A 22,957-nucleotide genomic window follows, 5' to 3' on the forward strand; every position below is an offset into this window, starting at 1 on the left:
GTGTTTGATGAGCTGTCAGCATTTAGATCACCAACATATGTGACTTGTCAGATGAATAAAGGAAAGGATAGATGGAAGATGATAGACAGACAGATAGATAGTGTTCCATCATTATTAAGCTATTTTTCCCCTTCAGAAGCAAAGTTGGCCACTCAATAAAACAGTACAAATGCTTCAGAGACAGAAGCTGAGAGGTAAGAAAAAATACATTTTTGGGAGGGACAAACAGAAGCAGCCCAAATAACGATGCCAATTTGATCAAAGTACAATGGACAGTGACTATTTCCCACTAACAATTGGACATGAAAGAACAGTGGTTGTAGGGGAATTAAAACCTTCACATCCTTGCAGAAACAAAAAAAAAAACCAGAAATAGTATTGCTATCTACAGCACTTATGAGGTTCAAGGCCTTAATGATGAAGGAAACCTCTAAAAAAAGCTACAGCTTTTGTTACAGGGAATGTAATGAATTATACTAATGAAGGCAGTTTTCATGTTAGTGCCAAAGATGGTATTGCAGTCCAAGAAAAGGTCCAAAATTTCTCAAAATGAAAGTATAAAGCTATGTCTGATATGTTATGCCTCATTTTGGAATAGAATTTCATTTGCCAGAATGCAAGGGACTTGCTACTTCTGTTCATCACTTTTACAGACAGGTGTTTCCCAATCTCTTGCTGCAGCCATTGGTTTTAAAAACATTTAAATTTTGCCATTCAAGGTAAGCACAGAGTAATTTTATGCACTCAGCCATGACAGCATTTGATTTAAAGCCAATGAAATTATTACTGAAAGAAATCCCTAGAATATTTTGCACACAGGTCATTACTTTGTCTGGCCTCTGAAAGCTCCACTGATCTAAAATTTGTATCTCTTACAGAGGAAAAATCAAACAATTACAGTAATTAACCAAGGAACAATAATGGAATCTCCATCAAAGATGGTAATATATTCCATTCCAAAAGATACATTCCAGTTTGATTTATTAACAGATGTGCAACACTGGCAGAAGATGGAAGTATTTTTCTTTATCTTTCACTGAAAGTCTTATTACATCTACTTAAATCAAAGGCTATCAGAAAACAATAAGTTCTTCACTTCCTTTTTGCTGTTGATTAAAGTAAAAAGCTATTTCTCTACCTACTCATGTCAGATGTAATCTAAGTGCTTACAAATCATTATCACCATGGCAGCTATATTCATAGTGTTCTTCATTGCCTTCCCAGCCACTGTAACTGCTGTTTTGACAAAGTGTATTAAAAATTAAAATTGCTCCAAAAGTTCTTCATTGATGAATTCTCTTGTGTATAAATTTATCTTTTCCCCAGATAACAAAAATACTGTTCTTCAAGGGAATTACTTTTCTTTCAAAAATGCTCTATTTATTTTATTTGTAAAAGCTGACAACAAAACTAAAGTATTTCAAAAAGAAACACTTCAAAATCTGTTGTTTGAGGGGTTTTTTTTCACAAAGTAGAAAACTGTAAATGTTACTTGAGATGATAAATGGAACAAGGACATTTTGATAATGTGAAGGCAGATATCTTGGGGACAAAGGTCAGAAACACTTCAAAATCGGTTGTTTGAGGGGGTTTTTTTTCACAAAGTAGAAAATTGTAAATGTTGCTTGAGATGATAAATGGAACAAGGACATTTTGATAATGTGAAGGCAGATATCTTGGGGACAAAGGTTGGTAACCACAGTCCTCTTCATCTCTAGTAGTTGCATAACTAAAGATTTTGAAAGAGAGTAGAAAAAAACAAACCTAATAGTGATGCCAAAAAAAAAATAGTTACTAAATTTGCAGAAAGCCAGAGTGAACAGTTAATAATTAGTCCCTTACACAGCCAGAGACAAATATATGTGTTTCAGGGAAACATGTTTTGGCTTCTTTGATTATTTTACTATAATTACAGTGACTAATTGAGGATTCACAGACAGATTGTGCTTGTTGGCAATGGAATAGATACATGCAGTGAGCTTCAGAGGGATGATGGCAAAGGAAAATAGTACTAGGGAGGGAGGGAGGGAGGGAGGGAGGGAAGGAAGGAAGGAAGGAAGGAAGGAACTTTATGCAAGAAAAGATCTAAAACTGTGGCATTTATAAGAACAGTGTGCTAAATTCAGACTGGCAAGAGAATCAGGGCCATGCTGCCAGTAGCCTGATAGCAGCTGTGGGTAAATTAATTAAACTACTTGTCTCAATGACTCAAACAAGACCATGAGAACCTAGGGAAAAACTCCAATTTGCTCCATATAGGAGAAGCCACAAAAGGAACCTGAAGCTGACAAAGGAAGGTTGATAATGAGCGCCATTGCTCTTCAATCAGCAGTGGTACAAATTAGAATGATTCAGGGAATTGTACATTCAAATAGTACAGAAAAAAAAACAAAAAAAACACACTAAAGAGCTACCATGCTGTAGCAGTAAAGTAGACAGGAAAGAGTAAAACCATTTTCTATTGATGAGTTAATAACATTTAAATTCTTCTAGTTCCCTTCAGTTGTCAATAGGTTTCACAAAAACACTTCAGCAACAAAATCCACTTTAAAGAGATGTGATAAAGAACTTGGCAAGGACAGCACATGTTGTGAAATAAAAGAAAGTGGAAAAATATGCCAGTCTGTCTGCATGAGCTGGGATGCTATCAGATGCTATGTAAGACATAGATTTCTTAATAAAGAGATAGCTTCATTTTTAAAATGCAAATAATTCTGAATGTGTAAGTGAAGAAGTAATCTTGATTGACCCCATCATAACAGGGCAATGAAAAGGACAGAAAACAGAAAAGGAGTCTAGTTCATTTGTGATGACCCCACTATCCTTCCATGACTTCTATCATCCTGGTCAACCCTTTACTTTCTCTACCTGTCCCTAAGCTTCTTGAATCATCTTTGACAATTTCACCTTTCATTGCAGAGCTTTCAGTCACTTGAACTGCTCAAGCAGATCAAAACTGCTTGAAGGAAATTTCCTCCTTTTCTTTCAGCTTTTGCAAGAATGTGAAGTCAGAATGAACTCCAGTGTCATGTCTTCAAAACAGCACGGGTCACTTGCAACCTGTGAAATGCCTCTGTCACTGTTTTAGTCATGTTTCAGTGAAGTTCTATTCAGCTTTTTATCTACTTATTTCTGCACCTGTATAATCCCTCACCTCCAGCTGCACAACCAAGGCTTTGAGAGGAATAGAAACTCTTCTTTTGTCTCAGAGTGACAAAAAGAGCTAGAGAATTTGGCAAAGTTTTGCAGAGAACTGCACTCATTACCCTGCAATACTTAGACCTGCAGCAGCATAATTTGCCTTAGGAAATTATTCTTCCACAGAGTTTTGCTTGGAATAAAATCTTCAGAGGACCATAGTGGCATCTGCAGCTCATACACCGCAGGTTTCTAGGAAGAAGGGCAAGGCTTTTGCTTCTATGAAACACTCTTTCATCTCTGCTGGTTATATATGAGTTTAGGGCTGTTCTGCTCTAAGTAGGCACTTGTTGTGGGTGAACCACAGGTGGCAGCTCAGCCCCACACAACTCACTCACTCCCCTGCAGTGGTATGGGGCAGAGAATGCAAGGGTAAAAGTATGGCAACTTGTGGGTTGAGATACAGAGAGTTTAACTGAGAAAGTGAATATTGGACTTACAAGCAAAGAAAAACAAGGAATTCAATTACCACTCGCCGTGGGCAGGCAGATGTTCAGCCTTCCCATCCCCAGGAAAGCAGAACTCTATCACTTCAGTGGCTTTTGAAGACAAACAGCATCTCTCTGAATGTTGCTCCTTTGTCCTTCTTTCCCTGAATATTTTTATCACTGAGCATGACACCGTATGGTATGCATGTCCCTTTGGCCAAGTGGAGTCAGCTGTTCCACCTGTTCAGTTTCTTTTGAGCTCTCAGCCTCCTCACAGCATAAGGAGCTCAAAAGGAGCCTTGCTGCTGTGTAAGCACTGATCAGCAATAACTAAAACATCAGTTTGCTGTCAACACTGTTTTGGTCACCAATCCAAAATATAGAGCCATACAAGCCACTGTGAAGAAAATTGATCCAACCAAAACCTGTACCTCAGTGTGAAGAAATTATATTTCCTTCTACTGTAGAAAGTATGATTACTCAAGACAAACAAACAAACAAACTTTGTAAAAACTATCTGTAAACTTTAAAGGAGACAATAAGAGTAGCACCAGTAAGATCCTTAGTGTCACAAAATAGAAAATGTGGGAAAATAGGCCATTAACTTTCCATTCAAATTATGGCTTCCTCATTGCCTTTAAAGATAGAATTTCAAATTCTAAGTAATTTATGGATTTTTCACATATATTTTTAGTAGATACTATACTACTATAGAATACTACCGTACTAGCTACCAAATACAGCAGTAATTATGTTAAAACAGACCCAGAAAGTGATAGAAATAAGATTGCTTCACCCCCTTTTTGGAGAAGGAGAGGTTAAAGCTTTTGGAGATTGTGCTTACTCTTCCTTTATGCAAAAAAAATTATTGTTGCAAATGGATGCTTTCTCATGAATGCAATAGGTGAGAACAAAAATGTTTTACCGTTTATATGGAATTTGCTTGCTCATTTCTGCTTTACAGAGACAACACTTAGCTGGAGCAAACTTGCACAAAAGCTCATTAAGTGAAAGTGGAGAAGCAGGATGTACATTCCTGGTTTTACTCACAGTACTGTATCTTTCAGCTGGGACATTGGGAACAGCCAAGGACCTGTACTTCCTCACTTGTCAAATGGAAAAAGCTGTGGTTTCTGGAGCAAGGCAGTCAAGTGCTCCTACAGAACAGAGCAGAAATAAATGGTACAATCTTTTCCCTGTGACCATTAAGAGAATTGATGTTAATACACTTCAGACAATCTACATGATCGACCTTGGAACAACGTGTATTTTTGCAAATTGGATTGTGATGCATTAGTAGAAGTCCATAACTCTAATCTAGCCTAGCAGATATTCTTACAGCTGTCTAAAGCCTAACCACGTTCCACTGCAGCCACATTCCTGTTCAAAGTTGCCATTTTTAGGAAATTGTCCCTATCACATGTTCTTAAGAGTTATTTAACAGGTATTAGCTGTTCACTGAAGCAGAACTATACAAAAGAAACAATAAGTTTCAAGTTTTCACCCTGTTTCCAGTCTTTAAAGAAAGATTGATCTTTATTGCATAATCCATCTCTCCAGAAAAGTCTCCTAGCTCCCTGGTTTGTAGCAACAAATCAGTGAAATATCAAGTGATTCAACTAATGTAAAAGGAGATAGCAAAATGATAAGCCTGAATGAATGCAAATATTTTAAATCCAGTCCTTTAGAGCCAAAAAGTCTCAGTGTAATTTAAAAATTAAGTCTTAACAGGCTTGAAATTATTGATTTTTCTGAGAAAAAGATAACATAAAATGATACTCCTTCATCCAGGAGGGAACACCCTTTTAAAAGTATTTGCAGAGAAACAGAACTTGTACAACTTGTGCTCCCACAGAAGAGATGTCTTAGACACACAGAGAACCTCCTGTATCTTCAGAAGGTTCATATATAGAAGTTTCAAGGTATAAGTTAGCCACTGGATGTAAAATTTTGCTCCTGATAATTACAGAAGAAAATAACTGAACATGGAAATGCAAGACTCTGTGTCTGACATCTTTATTGTAAATTCAACTGGTTATTGAGGATCCCATTGCTAATGGAAAATCCGGAGTTCAGGTCTGTGAGAAGGAGATCCATAATGTCCTTCTCTTTTGGCAGCTATTGTTGAGATGTTTCTGTGACTGTTATGAGATAAATAAAGCTTCTAGTTAGAAATGTGTTTATCAAAAGATATGGAAAGGGACTTTTTACAAAAGTATATAGGGACAGGACAAAGGGAAATGGCTTTAAACTGAAAGGTGGTGGGTTTAGATTGGATATTAGGAAGAAATTCTTTACTGTGAGGATGATGAGGCACTGGAACAGGTTGCCCAGAGAAGCTGTGGCTGCCCCATCCCTGGAAGTGTCCAAGGCCAGGTTGTATAGGGCTTTGAGCCACCTGGGCTGGTGAGAGTCTTCCCGGCCCATGGCAGGGCAGTTGGAAGCAAGTGGTCTTAAAGATCTCTTCCAATCTGTACCTTTCCATAGTTCTATGATCCTGCTCCAGTGAGAAATACACCATGATCCAGCTGCAGACAAAAGTTGCAATCTGGGAGGAAAATTCTTCAGAGTAAATCAGGAAATAGCAGCAGGTACTTCTTGGGAATTTATCCCTTTTTATCAAATCTATTCTGCCTACACTGTTCTTGAAAGAACTGCAACTGACTCTAAGAGTTTCAGAAGCAAACCTGAATTACAAAAATATCATCTTAAGTACCAGAGGTGAAAAAAATTTCTAGTAGATTGCAAGTCCAGTTTCCAGGCCAAGGCAAATTAGACACTTGGCGCTGAATGGATAAAGAGGAGCAACAGGATAAAGTGTTCTTGAGCTGTTGCTTGGTTGTAAGTGGGCAAAATTACTTCCCACAGTGTCCACACTAAGAAAGAGGGGCAGCACTTTCCATTTCCCTTCTTGCCTGCTTGAGGGAAGTGCATGACTATGAGATGACTGGAGCAATGAATTAAAATTCATTCCATTTTTTTCCTTTTGTCTTCCTGCAGTTGTGCATGTTCTTTTATACCCCCTATAGGCAAGCTGCAACTTTCAGTCTAAGTAACACAAAAGGAGAAAAATCCTGCCTCATATACAACTGGCCCACAAATTGTTGAACTAAGTAGAGTGATGTGCTATGTGATGCATCCCTCAGCATGATCCAAATAGTCTGTCTCTTCACCTCTCCACTCATTTAAGAAGTCCATTGTACTCCAGATTTCCTGGAGTTCTACTAAGAATGGGTATTTAGAGGTATTTTATGTCTAATGACATTCTACTGCTGAGACAGTCTTTGGGAAATTCCTACCCCGTGTTTACTGCATTTTCATTCACTTTCAGTTTGAGAAAAAAAGGCTGAAGCATAATGGGTTTTTTTCTTCATTCAGTCATTTTCTTTTAAGTCCATTAAGATTTAAAAAAACTTTAATCAGAATAATTCAAGACTATAGTAAGAATTTTAAAGAAACAATCATTCAAGGGAAGAATATCTCCAGAGTCTCAGTAATGACTACTTTTTATTTTGTCACTTAATTATAGGTTATCATAGATTATATAATTGTGTAAGAAAAATTAAGATCAGGATAATACCATTCATGTAACTGGCAATTAATCATGTCCTTTAAAGTTCTCCCTGTCTTTCCTCTTGTGTAGAAGAAAACAAAAATGCACCATCAGAGAACATCTGAAATGTGTGTCCTCCTTCTAAATACCCTACCTGCTGCCCAAGGACTCATGATGCTTATTTACACATTTTCCAATCAACTTCTTAATCACAATCTTTGTATCTCACCACCCCTCACTGCTCCTCCTTATGCCAAAGCCACAAAAAGTCAAGGAGTTGGTGACTCCTAATGGCCTGCAATCCTGGATCTGCAGATAGAGAATCTGGCAAAGCTGTCTGGATCGGGAGATCCCAAACACATTTTATGTGGACATCAAACAAATTTTAAGTGGATACAGTGAAGAAGAAAGAAGAAAGAAGAAGAAGAAGAAGAAGAAGAAGACTATCTAAATAAACGGAAATTTGCAATGTGCAAGCAGCAGCAATAAAGGCATCTGTTTGAAAATAATTTTTAAGCCACTAGATTATGGGGCTACTAAAATGATATCCAGACATCACACATTTGATTTAAACAGGAATTTCTGTTGTGCTCAGACCAAGTTAAATTTTAAACATACACTTGCAAATTCCAGAACTGCTCCAGAACCCATAGTCAAATGCTTATTTCCAAATGTATCCCAAAGGAATACTTGGACCTCATTCAGTAAATATTCTTTCATTTATTTTTTACAATTTTATTTCAACTGGTGTTCATCCTCATGGTTGAACAGTTGTTTGAAATGACAGCTCCTCCTTTCACTTGTGGGAATTTAAACAGGATCATTACCAGATATGAATTTGAGGTATTTTTTATTATTCCCTGGCATTCTACCTGCTCCAACTTTTGTAATTCCTTGCTACCTATATTAAAAATTTTACAAACAAAATACATAAATAGCCAAAGATATGGATGATTAGAGGGGCAGTGACAATAATCAATGCAAAATAAGATTAAATAAGGCTAATCATGGTTGATTCAAATAAGGTTAAACAATTATAGGAAATTAAATTATTAGTAAAATGGATCATGTCACTGCTAGATCTGGATAAATTAATTTTAGCATATACTATTCCGTGACCTTAATTCTTCTTTCTGTTTTGTTGGGGGATTTTAATAAATTAATTTATTCCATCAGTATTTCCTAGTTCAAGCAGAATTTTGTACAATGCTGCTTCATAGTTCAGGCTGGTCACTTGTACAAATGTGATTTCTGACTCAATCTTAGTGTTAAATTTCATCAATTTCTTATGCTCTGGTCTTAACCTGAACTCATGAAAGCTTTTATCATGAACCTTCACATTTATAAATGTAAGATTTCCTTTGGACCATATTTATTTACCCCTTAAGAAAAACGGAGTTATCACTGTTCCCATTCTTTGATGGGAAAGAGACCTGAATATCTGCTAAATTTTCACTTAATTTATTTCAAAATGTTAAGACCAGAATGATTAAAACAATCCACCAGCTTGACTTTCATAATAAAGACCATAAAAATCTCATCCTGTGATTTCTGCACCAAGGTGATTGGTGAATTAATTCCTCACTGTTAACAATGCAGTTTCAGCAAGTTCTTCCCACTGCTATTTTCACAGCCTCTTGATTTATTATTTTAATGCAATAACGGCACCAGACATGAAAAGTTACATTTCCAAATGTCTGTGGAAAAAAAAATACTTCATTGATAGTGCCTACATAGTCTTTTACAGGTGCTTTCTTGCTTTATTCTAGCTCATATGAAGCATGCACACTGTATGGAGAAGGGACAGAGATTAATGACCTTTTGCAAAATCAAATTGTGTGATGAGTCATGTCATATCTTCAGGCACTTGAATTTGTCAAGTACAGAATGTGAACACAATGATCCAGCTGAGCAATTTACTCAGGGTCCATCTACCTCTTGCACTGGGCCATAATGCAGAGATCTTTAAAGAAGCTCTAGGCAGGCTGGTGCCAAGGCTGTGGGAAGCATAACATTGGTGGCACTGTCAGCAGACAGCTGTTGCACCAAAAGACAACACCAAATCATAGGTGGCTAAATGACCTGGGATCCTCAAGTCAGTCCATGCAGCATATTTTCCTTTTTTCTGCTGGGATATTAGGATCTCTGGTGTAGTTTCCCTGCCCCCAAGTCATCAAGTATGCAGTCCTGCAGATTTCAGAAATACAGTTTGCAGTTGAGAAGAGCAGCCTGTTCTCATTTTTTTTTCTGCTTGAATTTGCTTGAACTGAAGACTAAATCAAGAGTGCTGCCATAAAGCTAATGAACAGTGGGTGCCAGTCAGCTACAGATCTTTTCAAAGGAAAACCTGCAAACTGAAAAAATGCCCTCGAACCATCTAACTGCACATAGACTATGGGGATTTTAGATCAAGTGCCTATGTAAAAGGTGTGTAATCAAAGACAGCAGCCTTAGAAAAACAGGTATTTCAAAAAACTTTGCTTGTTTTCATTTGCCACTGATTGTGTCTTTCCCACAGGATGAATCCATATAAAATCTAGTCTGTTTCTGCAGTGCAGAGGAATGTGTTGCTGCAGGAGGTAGAAACAGTGCTTATTACAAGCTGCTATCAAAGTTACTTAAGGAACAGGTTCTCAGTTAACCCATAATACTACTAGTCTGGATCAGTAGATTGGTGAAAGAGTAAAACTGAAAAAAAAATACCTTGAGATCAGTTAAGTTGCTTAGAGCATGGTGCTAATAACACCAAGGTTGTGGGCTCAATCCCCATTTGCTTAAGAGCTGCACTCAATGAGCCTTGCGGGTCCTTCCAGCTCAGAGCATTCTGTGAATCTGGGATTACAGCTGCTTCATCTGCAGCACAAGCACAGGAATGCTGGTAGAGGGTCACAGAAAGCTAAGCAGCAACAACCCTAATGCCCCCAAAAAATTAGGAGTCAAATACGCCTTAGGAAAGAAGTAGAAAAGATTTTAAGTGAATCCTACCTTACAGAAGAAGAATGATTTCTGTAGAATAAAAGTAATTTTCATTGATTTTGTAAAAAACTCAGACTGTAGCAAAATATTTACTTAAAACTATGGATGTCATTAACAAATCTCTGTCTAATTTGCATCCATTTTTCCATTTCCAAGATAAGAAACAGCATTTCATATTCTAACTTGACTTTTTTACAGAGAATTTTCAAATTCTCCCAGGAAACAGCAGGGAGAATTTGACACAAATGTCTGTCTGTGCCTTTTTTGAGGTTTTGCCAAGGCATTTGCACTACAAATAATGTTTCAAGACTACCATCGTCCTTTTAAAGTCCTTGAAATACAGCCTGAGCATGCCTCCTTCTGGAACTGCTCAGCCCCACACTGCAGGCCAAAACTAAAAGAAGATGGATTTAAAAATTCAAATTAAAGTATCTGGTAAGAATTATTAAGTTTAAGAATCAGTAGTTTGTCAAGTTAAACTATGTTGGTCACTTCAGCATAGAGATTCCTTGCTATCTGTGGGCTATCCTGTCTCTGCCTTACAAAGCTTCCCTGTCTAAAATGTATTTTAAATGAAAGCAGATGTTATGTTGAAAGTACATTTAAATTAACACCTTCACAGGAAAATGCAGGAATCCCTTAAGCACAGCTTTTAAGATGTCCTTCCCCTGTGGTCTGGCTTATTAGAAAAAGGAACAGCAGTCTGATAAAGCCTGACCTTACCCAGGAGCTGAGACAATTGCTAACAGTAGCAATGAAAATGACACCCTTGAGCCTTGAAATCCTATCAGCCTGTGACTGTTTAAAGTAATTCATAAAGAAAGTGGGGTGTATTTAGTTTGTTTCAGAGGACAGTCCTACTCAGCATAAGCATTTCAGAGGACTAAGGATGCATTAGTAAGAGGGATTACTTGTCTGAGCATGCCTCCTTCTGGAACTCAGCCCCACACTGCAGGCCAAAACTAAAAGAAGATGGATTTAAAAATTCAAATTAAAGTATCTGGTAAGAATTATTAAGTTTAAGAATCAGTAGTTTGTCAAGTTAAACTATGTTGGTCACTTCAGCATAGAGATTCCTTGCTATCTGTGGGCTATCCTGTCTCTGCCTTACAAAGCTTCCCTGTCTAAAATGTATTTTAAATGAAAGCAGATGTTATGTTGAAAGTACATTTAAATTAACACCTTCACAGGAAAATGCAGGAATCCCTTAAGCACAACTTTTAAGATGTCCTTCCCCTGTGGTCTGGCTTATTAGAAAAAGGAACAGCAGTCTGATAAAGCCTGACCTTACCCAGGAGCTGAGACAATTGCTAACAGTAGCAATGAAAATGACACCCTTGAGCCTTGAAATCCTATCAGCCTGTGACTGTTTAAAGTAATTCATAAAGAAAGTGGGGTGTATTTAGTTTGTTTCAGAGGACAGTCCTACTCAGCATAAGCATTTCAGAGGACTAAGGATGCATTAGTAAGAGGGATTACTTGTGTGCAAAATGCTCAGTTCAAAAAAGCCTCCAGACACTTTCACCTTCTGAATGTTACAGTGTCCTACTCCCTATCCTTAACCTATGTTTTAGCAATGTATTTATTTGTTTATTCAAACAGCTGTGACCATAGCTGCTGCTTCAGAGTTTTTCACATTGCAAGGACATTTCAGGCATGTTGCAAAGATATCATTCACAGGCAACCAGCCATAGCTGAGAAACTGGAAGAAGAAAAATAAAAAAGAGAAGTGTTACTTAACCACAAAGGTATGAAATCAGTATTGTAGAACTCTACTTTCAAAAATACCTTATCTTTACCTCCATGCCTGCACCCTCGGGACAATGCTATGCTGCTGCAAGCAGTCTTGCAGCCATTGTTTGAAATTTCATGCATTAGTGTTTGAAAAATACTTTGAGACTCTCAGAAAGGAGATGCTACAGTATTCTAAATATCTGCCTAATTAGCTCTGATCAGAAGTTGTTTTACCCAATCAAGAGGAAAGAGCAAAAATATAATTGAAAAATGAACTGCAAAACAAAATACAACAAAAATTAAATTGAAGATGCTTAATTACCTTCCTATTTATTTATGGAAACGGCTTAGTATATCTCTTCCAAAATGCCTGACTTCCAAGGCCACATGGGCATCCCCATTCAGGGCTGGAGTGTAGATGAAGGGTGCCTGCTGCAGGCAGTCATCTTATGACAAGGTCTGGTAGCAACCTCCACAGGGACTCATCTTTATCAACTCTGCTAGTTCACCACAGATTTCCTTCACTATTGTTAGCTCCAGTCATTGTCATTAGATGCTTTTGTTTTCACCCAGCACCAAAAATGCTGGCGCTACACCGACTGTTATTAATTCAACTAAGTTTTAAATTATGTGTACTGCCAGGTGTCCAGCCTCCCTGCATCTTCACTTTGGTTCTTCCCTGAGAATTAAACCTTTCCTTATTCAGCCCAGTTATTTATTACCCTCTTTAAAAATTCAGTACAGTCTTCTAACTGACATTTTCAACAAAAGGTCATCTGAAATACACAGAGTGTTCCTCGTATTGCCTGCCTTCCCCTCTAAAGGTCCACCAGAGATAATGTTGTGTTTGTCATCTATTTACTCATTACATTGTGCAACAGGCCTTTGATCCCCTGCTTGTCTGCATGCCAGGTCTGTCTCACAGGAGGTAGCTCTAGGGTGGCTTTCCTCTCTTCCATTTCCATCCAATTAAGCTGGACATATTTTCAATATCCCCCACTCTAAATAAGAGTGTATTGCTTGAAATGCCACGGCTAAGTTCAGTTATTAATTGCACCTGACTGGAGCACCAGGGAAAACCAAGGAGCTGCATGAGGAGCCAGGGGTATAAATTCACCTGTCCCTTATACCTAAAATCCTTGCACCTTCCAGTTTTCTGGAATCTGAACACCTCTGCTTTGGAGAGCAGGAACACCAAGAACCCACAGACTACAGATACCATCTTAAAAATTACTTCTGTCACAATTAGTAAAATTTATGTTTCTCCTCTTATTTCACCAATGGGAGCATTGAACTTTCCAGCATGCAACTAAACCATCAGACTACACAACAAATACTATCTTTTTTCTTCACAGGGCTTTCCTTCAAAAATCCACCTCCAGATTCAGAGGTGGCCACACCAATATCCCTTTTCAGTGTGAGAACCTGAATATTTAGCAGTTTTACTGTGAGATTAAAAACTTGGATTTCATTCAGGATTTACCACCTACCTCTTCATTTGTTATGTGCTTTATGCAGGAACGTGAACTCTCACTGGAACTTGAACTGAAATTCAAGTGATTCATCTCTTTTCTTTGCCATTTGAAAGGAGGACTATTCAAACATCTGCTTTCCAAACTATGAGTACCAAGCAGAGCACTTTAGACCAAGAGAACTCAAAGGTTTAACTTACCTTTTCCAAGTGACTTAAGCAGTTTCCATATGACGTGACTTTGCAGAGACCCACAGCCACAGAACTGGATCTTGGGAACCCACCAAGAGGGTTTCTTGGTCTGAGGAACATAAGAAATAATTTTTTTTCTTGACACACTGATTTTCCACTAATGCTTAACATTTTGTTGTTTTCCTTTCTGAAGGAGAAGGAGCTTGAGATGTACCATGTCCTGAATTCCTACTATATGGCTTTGTGGGGAGGACATGTCTTACAAGACACTTCAGTGGAATGGGATTCCGTCACACCTGATGAAGGTCTTGCACAGAGACTTTCAGCCAAGTTTCCAACAACTCACTGACTCTACTCCTCTAAAATGGAATTTGGCAGAAGTATGTGTACCGGGACGCTTTTTAATGCAGTCTAGTCGTCACAGTAGGACAAGGCTATTTATCTATCTTTTGTTAAGGGTCAGGTGTGAACTTCACACACACTGAAAATTCTTGCTTGCCCAAGCTCCACCACTTATCTACCACTCTGTGAGTAGAGAGGAGGATTGTTGTCTCCTTTTTATAGCCAGGGATCTTTATGTTCTCTGGGAAAAACTTTTGTGGAAGAACTGCTTTCAGTTTCAGTGAAGTATCTCTGAGCTTAGGTCAATGTTGGCACTACCAATCATGATGTTGCTATATATTTATAACAAGGTTAAAGTAGAGGAATCTTTCCCACTATTCTTTGAATGGAAGAATGTCCTGGACAGATTCCCCTGACTTTAAAAAGCACAAGGAGCCTCTGAAGCAGAAGTAATAGTAAGGTCTATGTAAGGCTATCCCAGAGCTATGAACTGTGGGGATATAGAATTTCAAGGACTTGCATACTGACTCAAAAACCATGCAAAGCTTTTCAGAAGGAAATTCAGAGCAAAGAAAAGGTATAATACAAAGATGATATTTACTCCTAGGGTCATATTTTCAGGATAGGTGAAGTAGGCACAAAAGTTCCTTCAAAAATAACAATGAAAAAGCTAATTCATGGGCAACTTTACTTATTGCCTGCCAAAAGAAATTGTGTCCTGTTAAAAAACTGGCAAACTAAAGAGAAACATTAATCCCATTTTGTTGTGTGTTTTTGTTTTGTCACTGTTAATTAAGGCGTTTATGCAACAGAGCATCAAAAAAGTTCATGTGATGCCTTTGCAAATCATCTGGAGCCAGCATACAAAGCTGATCATTCAATTTCTCATAGTGCTTTAATCAGGTGTAAAACCAGCCTAATTGAAAGGAGGGGAGGGATAAATCACCATCTGGAGGTAGCTGTGCAAATTACATGCTTACCACTCTTCTCAAGGAAATTAGGATCTTCCAGGAGAAGTGTGTGTCTGAATTTGAGATCCCTGATCCTCAGCCATGCAGTGCATGGCTGGGACACAAAGTCCTTCCAGCCTCTGTGGCCAAGCTTCCATCCGATCAGAGATAGGGAAACGAAGGCTGTGTCCAGCAGATGAGTTCTGCTACAGAGATACGACACAGCCAAGGCATATACTTGGTCCTGGAAATACAGAAACACCCCTAAGCAATGTATTTTTGACATAAGTTTTGCATATCCTTACCATCAAAAATGAAAGCTTATTTAGAGAACAGAAAGCATCTCTTCCCATGAGCATTTCAGAGATCTTGAAATTTTCTATAGAGTGTGTTGTACTAAATGAAAGTATATTGTTACATACTGCAGAGACAACAAAAGAGGCAGCAGCATCTGGCACTGTGGAAATGTAGTTTCCATCTAGATCTGGTTTATCATTTGCTTATCTGGGGCTCTGAGCCAAAAACTATGTAATAGGTCTAGGAAAATGACATAATGACAACAAGGTATGAAGATACCAGTAGAGATTAAATGGGCCAGGATTCTTAGCTGGCAAAGATAAAATTTATAGAAGAATATAGGGGAGCAGGAAATGAATGTCACCAGGGAAATGCATGGGGACTAATTGCTTCTTTTCTTTGCAACATAAGGACTGTAGGGCATTGAAGAAAACTTACAAGTAGATGTTTTATAAGAGAAAAAAATCATTTTTCCAATCAACATACCTGACTTGTGAAATAAGAGGTTGCAGATTAAAATAAAGAGATCCAAGAGTGATTAGGTAAATTTGTGCAAGACCGATTCATTTAGAGCTATTGGTCACAAATCTTTAAATATAACCTCCTGCCCAAGAAGTCCCTACACCACAGCTTCCTGGGAGCTCTGCTGACATTCCAGAGGATTGCTAGACACAAGTCCAGACTTTCCATAATGTCCCTAAAGAGCTGCCCTTTGTTTTGATGAAAACCCTTCCCTCCTTGCTCAGCACCGCTGGTCATGCATTCTTTGGGCTTTTTTAGGCAAGCTGCTCAAAAAAAAGAACTGTTGTGGGAATAATGCTTAAACCATAAGAATTTAACAAATTTACTAGATCTCTAGTTTAACTGGTGCTAGAGGAACTCTGTTCTGTCACACTGATCTGTATAATTTTCAAAACTTCAAGATGCAAAAAGTACTTGAGGTTTTTCTCTTCTGCTTCAGATCTTGACTGTTGCTAATTTGTTCACAGGAAGAGAAAATACATGAAAAGCATGATGCAGATTGGAAAGCAAAGTAACAAATAACAAATAAAAAATAACAAAAAGCAGAAAGGTTAGAGGAAAAGGAACTATACATTCTCACATACATTTCATCTGTTGATGTCATCTATGCTTGTATTTTATATTTGGAAGTAAAAACTGATGTAGACATGTAGGTAGGTGCACACAGACTCTTCTGTCCTGCTTGAGGAACAGCAGGATCCAAGATACCCACAGCTCAGGTTGTAACACAGGCCAAGCTAGAAAAGAAGGGAGAACATCTCGTCTAGAGATAAACTAGCAGAGAGTCTAATTCAGGAAGCTCCACCACAGCCTGAATGACTTTCTGTCATGTGAGGACATGTCTGTCCCATGTGAGGATCCCCACTTCCACATCCATGTTCCCAAAACTTCTTCACCCACCCTGCCTAACAGGAAGGGCACTGCACATGAAAACCAACACAGCTGAAGACTGGGACCATCCTTTGCAATTCCTGAATGCAGCAGTGGTCACCATGAACTGGTCTTCTGTGCAAGAAGCTGATGAGCAACAGAGGAAGCAATTACTGAAAAATAGGCAGGAGAATCCACAACAAGACTTTGGAGTAACACAGAGTCCTTGAAGATTTCAGAGAGCAGGCTGTGTGAGGGAGTTCAGTTGTTTTCCCAAAGGTTTTAAACCTTTTCTTCCTTCCTAAAATTTGTGTGTGCAGGAGATTCCTGTGCTTTCTGCACTTATTTGGGCAGGATCCACAAAAAATGCAACACCAGTCTCCAGAGAGACATTCTGAGAAGGTTTTCTGAGAGGGTAAGCCTAAGAGGTGGGAATGAATGTGCAACCCACTCTCAAAAGGGTTCCACGCTATTTTAGTAGACTGCTGGACACTGGTTGCACAAAGGGTGTAGATTGTGGATCTGAAAACAATCATTCCTCCCTGCCCAGACTCAGTGGCACTGGTACTCAGTAATCAGAGCTTTTTGTGACAGATTTGTGCCCATTTGGGAAGCAGGATCCTGAAGCCCAACTTCTTTGCTCCATCCAATTATAACCATTTTGTGTTACAGGAGACTCTAGGTCTCTTTGGGAAACTCGCACTTTCTAGAACTTTGTTGTGGCCTTGATATGGAAAAAGGATTCAGATTTTTTCTTTTAATATTCCCCCTGATGCTAATCTGCTTAAAATGCAGATGACTTTATAGAAATTGATCCCATCTGTGACAGGAGGGAGATCAGAATACTTGTTTATTAAGAACTTTTAAATTGTGACACGTGAGTTAGAAAAAGTGAAGTGTTCTGTCATTAAAGCAATGTAGGCAATAATTAATAATTAGTTTTGGCACTTTGGGGCAGAAATAGTGTGATTTGAGCTTTCTTTGACCAGTGACTAAAGCTGAACCGTAAATGTCTGGCTGGATAAGCAAGAGTAGTGTCATTAACTGCAGGGACATGGTGCAATGACAGTCAAGCAACTAATTTTTCATGACTGTCCTGTGACAGCAAGTTTCCTGCTTACACAATGCTGGCTCGTCCCAGTCTATCACAACACTTAGTGTTTTCCAGGCTCTGACAGAAGTGACAGTATGCTAAATGTTCCTTTTATTCTGCAGCTAAACTGGAGAAAGAAACATGTTAAAGCTTGTCATGGTCTCCCAGAGATATGTATTTTATATTCATTACTAGAGTGTAAACAACCTGTTCTGCAGGAAATGTTCTAGCCTGTTCTGAAAATACTTTCATTTTGCTTTTAAATTGTTTCAGCTCCCCACCTGTAAAGTTTATAATGAAGATGTGATGCTGACACCCAGGGGAACATAGGTATGAATGTAAATACACTGTATTAGTCTGTAACTCTCATTCAGAATGTTTGTTAAGAAGGCACCTGTTTAAATGAGACGTGAAAGTCTGTAATGCAATATTCCCTCTGTGAATAGTGTAGCAGAAACATTACAATGAATAACCAGAAATGTGGGAGTTTCCAGCAATCCAGTTTAATAGTTTCTTCATATGTCTATGTTTATACATCAAACAGACTTCAAACAAAGCAAAAAAAAGAGTAATATACAAGTCAAGAAAATACCTTAAGCTATTACAGTTTTGGTTTCCCCTTAGCTGATTTACAGTTATGTACAAAACTGTCTTATTTGCAATACCCAGTGAAGATTTAATGATTTATTTACATCAGCTGGTGCCTTTCACTATGCAGTGGAACTGTCTCCTTTTGTCATTTACATTCATAGTTGCAAGAGCCAACATTTAGAGGTTTTTTATGGATAAGATTAAGAGATGAGCTGAAACCAGGCAAGATTCTCACTACTGACCAGAAGCATTCTCTGAAATCCTATTTTCAGATATAGCTGAAGGAAGACTCTAGCCCCTAGTGCACTGATAACCAGTATGTCAGTCAGCACATTAAAGTATCTCCACTGAGAATAACATTCCCACTCATGTCAGAGGGAGATATATGTGAGCTGGAGGAATAGTAAATTTTAAGCAGACAAAATGTATAACTCTGGTGCTAAAGGTGCATTTTACTTCTCCTGTCAGAAACCACCTAAGCAAATGAAGACATAAAGTAGGCTCTAAGTGTGCGGCGGGGAATACTTTCCAATTTTTCTTACACAAGACATAAAATTAGGAGAGGGAAAATATAATTTTATCATAATATCCAAACTGTGTCATAGAATTACTGAATAATTTGGGTTGGAAGGCACCTGTGGAGGCAATCTGCTTCTAGGGGTTCAAAGCAGGGCCAACTTCAAAGTTAAAGTCAGCTTTCAATTTAGTGCAGATTTTTCAGGGCGATGTTGAGTCAAGTTCTAAAGATGAAAATCTCTAAGATGGATTTTGCACAACCATTGAGAACCTGTTCACATATTTGACCACCCTTGCAGCAAATAAATTTCCTAAAACCCAATCAGGACTTTCACCTTGAAAGTATAACCTAATGCTCATGGAATAAATCATAAACCGTCTACTGATAAACAAGAGTTTTACAGCATGTATAAACCAAGTATAACAAGCATTATTCTTCCAAATTTCAGAAGGAAGAGCTTGTTTTTTCAAGATATATTCAGCTATCTAGTCAGTAGTTTAACACCACTTGGTGTTCCATAACTTATGTTCCATAACTTTAAGTTATGTTTCCATAACTTAAATCACAGCACAAGATATGCACCATTCATGGCCATCAAGAAATACCAAAGTTGCACTTCCTCCCTCTTTTGTTAGCCCAGTATTTTGCACATTACACAGATGTTGCAGAACAGCACGTTTATGAAAGCATGACTAGATGCAAACTACTCACACACAAGGCATGAGGGTTTCAGCTTAGAATCCTCTCAGCTAAGAGGAAAACTGTTTGTTTGGGGAACAAAAGTCAGGACTCTGTTATAGCTACATGTACCTGATATTTTGAAATCCTTTTTTTGCCATTGTCTGCCATGCCTTTTGATTATCAAATGTGTTTTTTCTCTCCCAACTTGAAAGATGCAATCTACAGTAACACAAGCTCTTCACATCCAAAAAGCTTTTCTAATGTCTATACAAAGGCAGCCACTCACTCAATCTTTTCATCTCCACAAAATATTGCACGAATATCCATAGGCTCTGCTCTCTTTGCTTCCCTAGCCATGGCAAATAAAGAAAACAGGCAAACTAGAATCAGCTCAGTCTTCACATTCAGCCTTAAAATCCACCTGTGGTACATTTTGCTTCACAGTGATTTGAACATACATAGTCATATATGACAAAGTGCTGTATCCAGCCTGGAAAATCTCATGGTAACATTGGCATCTTACACAATAGGAATTTTATGGCAGTAACAGTTGTGACTGGATTACAAGACTGCTGATATGCACACGTATATTGATCATAACTGCTGACCAAGGTATATGGAGCTTGATAATTGGAGCTACTTCTCTGATTTAATGTCTTCAGAAGAAAATAGCAAAAAACTTCCTTGTTAACTCTGGGCATGAAAATAAGCCATGCTTGTTTTTATCTAGAGAGATAAATTTTTATTATTTTTTTTTATCTAGAGAGACAAATAACACCAAAAGAAACACACATTGAGAGGCTGGTGGGTTCATTCACATGGCAGAATTTGCTCATTGCATTTAGCAGAAATAAAAATAAGGTTTTCCCTGTATAATCCTCTTATATATTCCAATCTTCAATAGAGTAAATGAGATTAAAAAATATCCTTTATCCAAAATATCCTTTATTCCCATAATACAGATGTACTGAGTAGCTCCAACCACCAGCATGAGAGGTGTGTGGAGGAAAAGAAATGTAAAATCACATGTTAAAAAAGGGTTTCTGATTGCTGTGGGAATCATGGCAGCTGAATGGAGAAAATCTTCCATAGGCATTTCACCAGAATTACAGGATGCAGGAAGATGTTGCCTTTCCAGTCTCTTCCCTTGTTTGGTTTTGTTATCTTAATACTTGTTTGATAACCCACAGAGCATTCTCAAGCTATAGCAACAAATTATCTCTTTGAAGGTCTTCCTCATTTCCTGGCTGCGAAAGGCGTAGATCAAGGGGTCGATCACCGAGTTGCACATAATGAGAATGAGGTACATGTTGAAGTGAGACATGAAGCAAACACAGTAGAGGTTTTGAGGGCAGGAGATCATCAGGATGAGATGAAGGAAGAATGGAGCCCAGCAAACAATGAAGATGCCAAGAAGCATAGTCAGAGTGATGGCTCCTTTCATGCTGGTTCTTTGACGGACAGAGTTGTACCCAGGCAAAGCAGCGATTTTCTTCACATGAGTACGAGCCAGGAGGAACATATGGATGTACAGTGAGACCATGAGGAACAACATGGTAAAAAACATAGTGATGAGACAAATGACCACGTAAGTTGATTCATAATAAAGAATGAAGATAATGCCACAGCCTGTGCAAAAGGTCCAGATGCATGCAATAATGAGCCCCGACCTTTTCACTGTCATGATGTTGTGATAACGCAGGGCATAGAAGATAGTGATATATCTGTCTACTGCTATAGCCAGCAAACTGAACATGGAAGCCACCACAGATATGCAGATCATGGAATCAAAGACATTGTCTATATGACGGACAAAGGCATCTTCCATAACGATGTGTCTATTGTTTATTAAGTATATGGTTATTGTCTCCCAAGCATTAGACACACTAACCAGCATGTCAGCCACTGCTAAACTGCAAACAAAAAAATACATGGGTGAGTGCAAGTTCTTGTTCTTAACTATTGCACATATAACTAGTATGTTTTCAAGGAGGCTTACAATGCCCAGAGTTAGGAACACCTCAGCTGCGATGACCACTTGCTCACATGGTGATGACTTGCTCTTTGCAGTAGGCACAGTAAAGTTGCTACCAAAGGCACTCAGGTTTAGTTCAGAAACATAGAATTGAGAGGACGTGTTCATCTCTGGGAGCTAACACATACTGTTCCTTCTGAAGGGCTTGCCAAGGAGTGTAGCAAATGCATTTTCCAAAAGGCAGAAGATCCTACCTAAAAAAAAAATATAGCATGAAGATTACAGGCAGAAGTTGACAATATAAATACCAGCCATTTATATTTAATTTGTCTTGTACGTGTCCCATCTCTTCCACACCACATTCCTTCACTGATTCTAAATTAAACTTTGGTGGGCTCAGAGATTTTCTACCTATCCTTACTCAGAAATTAAAATCACAAACTGATTAAAAGATTCCTGCACTCTTCATTCATGGTTTTGTTTATTCTATCTGATTCCCTGGAGTACTTCCCTAGAATGTCCTGGAAGTTCTGCTGAAAAGCAAACAAAACACAGTTTTCCCAGTCCCAGTTCTCAGACCCCAGAAATGCAGGAGGATGTAGCATTAGGTCCAGCAGAAACTGCTCACTTGAATACGATATAAAGAAGTTTCTATTATTGACACAATGAAGAATTGAACATTTTCAGTAAAAGGTTTAAATGGATTTACTGACCTTTGTACATTTAATTTGGCATGAACTATATTACAAACACCTTATCTGTGCAGTGTTAACATGCTCATTTAAAAGCTTAGTATCAAACACCTAACCAAGGGAAATCTATACATTTCAGGACACACTAAGATTACAGAATTAGTGTGAGTAGATTTCTATTGTAAAAGAAGTTTTCTCTTCCAAATCCAGAATCTTTTATTCAATGGTTTTCTGGTAATGACAATATTTAGGGAAAGTTGTAACTCATCACATTTTTAATAAAAGGAATATTTAGAGCTGATTGTCAGTGACTTGTTGCAAATAAAAATTCAAAGCATATAATGCTAAACAATTTTCAGTTTCAAAAAGCCATTTTTTATTTGCAATGAAGGATTTACTGTACCTATTTACCAGAGCTGGTCCTTCAGCTGCTTTTCCTCATCTGCAACGTTTCCTCCAGAGAGCTGAAGTTTCAGCCCCCCTGACATCTGGGGCTGGGGACTCCTTGGTGGCAAAAGATTAAAAAAAATAGAGGGAAAGGAATTAGTAAATCCATAGAGTCAAAGCTGACCACGTATAAATTACTTACTGTGCAACTGCCTTTTTATAGACTCCAAGCAATAATGACTTCAGTACTCAAACTGTGGCTCCTCCTCCTCTTCTTTGCCCCCCTGGACTTCTCTTTCCACAGATCTCATAGCAAAGGCTTGGGTTTTTACCACCATCTAGTGGCCTTCCCCCTCTCTTTCCAACTGAACAGGGATTCTAATCTGAATTATGAGCTTTCTATAATATTAAAGGGGAGAAATGTACAAGACATATGCCTTTGCTTTGTTTTCTTTGTTTTTTCTAGTACTGTGACAATAAGTCCATCC

At 38.2% G+C, this 22,957-nt stretch overlaps 1 protein-coding gene across 3 annotated transcripts; it reads right to left on the bottom strand.

Moving 5' to 3' along the window:
- Window positions 1-20,574: 20,574 nt before the first annotated feature.
- Window positions 20,575-22,644, bottom strand: MC5R (melanocortin 5 receptor). 3 transcript variants are annotated; one of them, XM_041399351.1, is made up of 2 exons: window positions 22,486-22,644; window positions 20,575-21,640 (listed from the first exon to the last, which is right to left on the bottom strand). In XM_041399351.1, exon 2 carries the CDS (start codon window positions 21,556-21,558, stop codon window positions 20,581-20,583), a length of 978 nt encoding a protein of 325 aa, XP_041255285.1. In that variant the 5' UTR covers window positions 21,559-21,640; window positions 22,486-22,644; the 3' UTR covers window positions 20,575-20,580. The 3 variants fall into 3 exon arrangements, with proteins under 3 accessions (XP_041255285.1, XP_041255284.1, XP_041255283.1); XM_041399350.1 differs by having other exon boundaries at window positions 20,575-21,644; window positions 22,486-22,514; XM_041399349.1 differs by having other exon boundaries at window positions 20,581-21,640; window positions 22,494-22,570.
- Window positions 22,645-22,957: the final 313 nt, after the last annotated feature.

This window comes from Onychostruthus taczanowskii, unplaced genomic scaffold (genome assembly GCF_017590055.1).
Source record: "Onychostruthus taczanowskii isolate IOZ18803 unplaced genomic scaffold, ASM1759005v1 scaffold16, whole genome shotgun sequence".
NCBI lineage: Eukaryota > Metazoa > Chordata > Aves > Passeriformes > Passeridae > Onychostruthus > Onychostruthus taczanowskii.

Excerpts from the sequence above, each read along its gene's own strand:
- MC5R (XM_041399351.1), bottom strand. The coding sequence starts at position 21,558 with ATGAACACGTCCTCTCAATTCTATGTTTCTGAACTAAACCTGAGTGCC.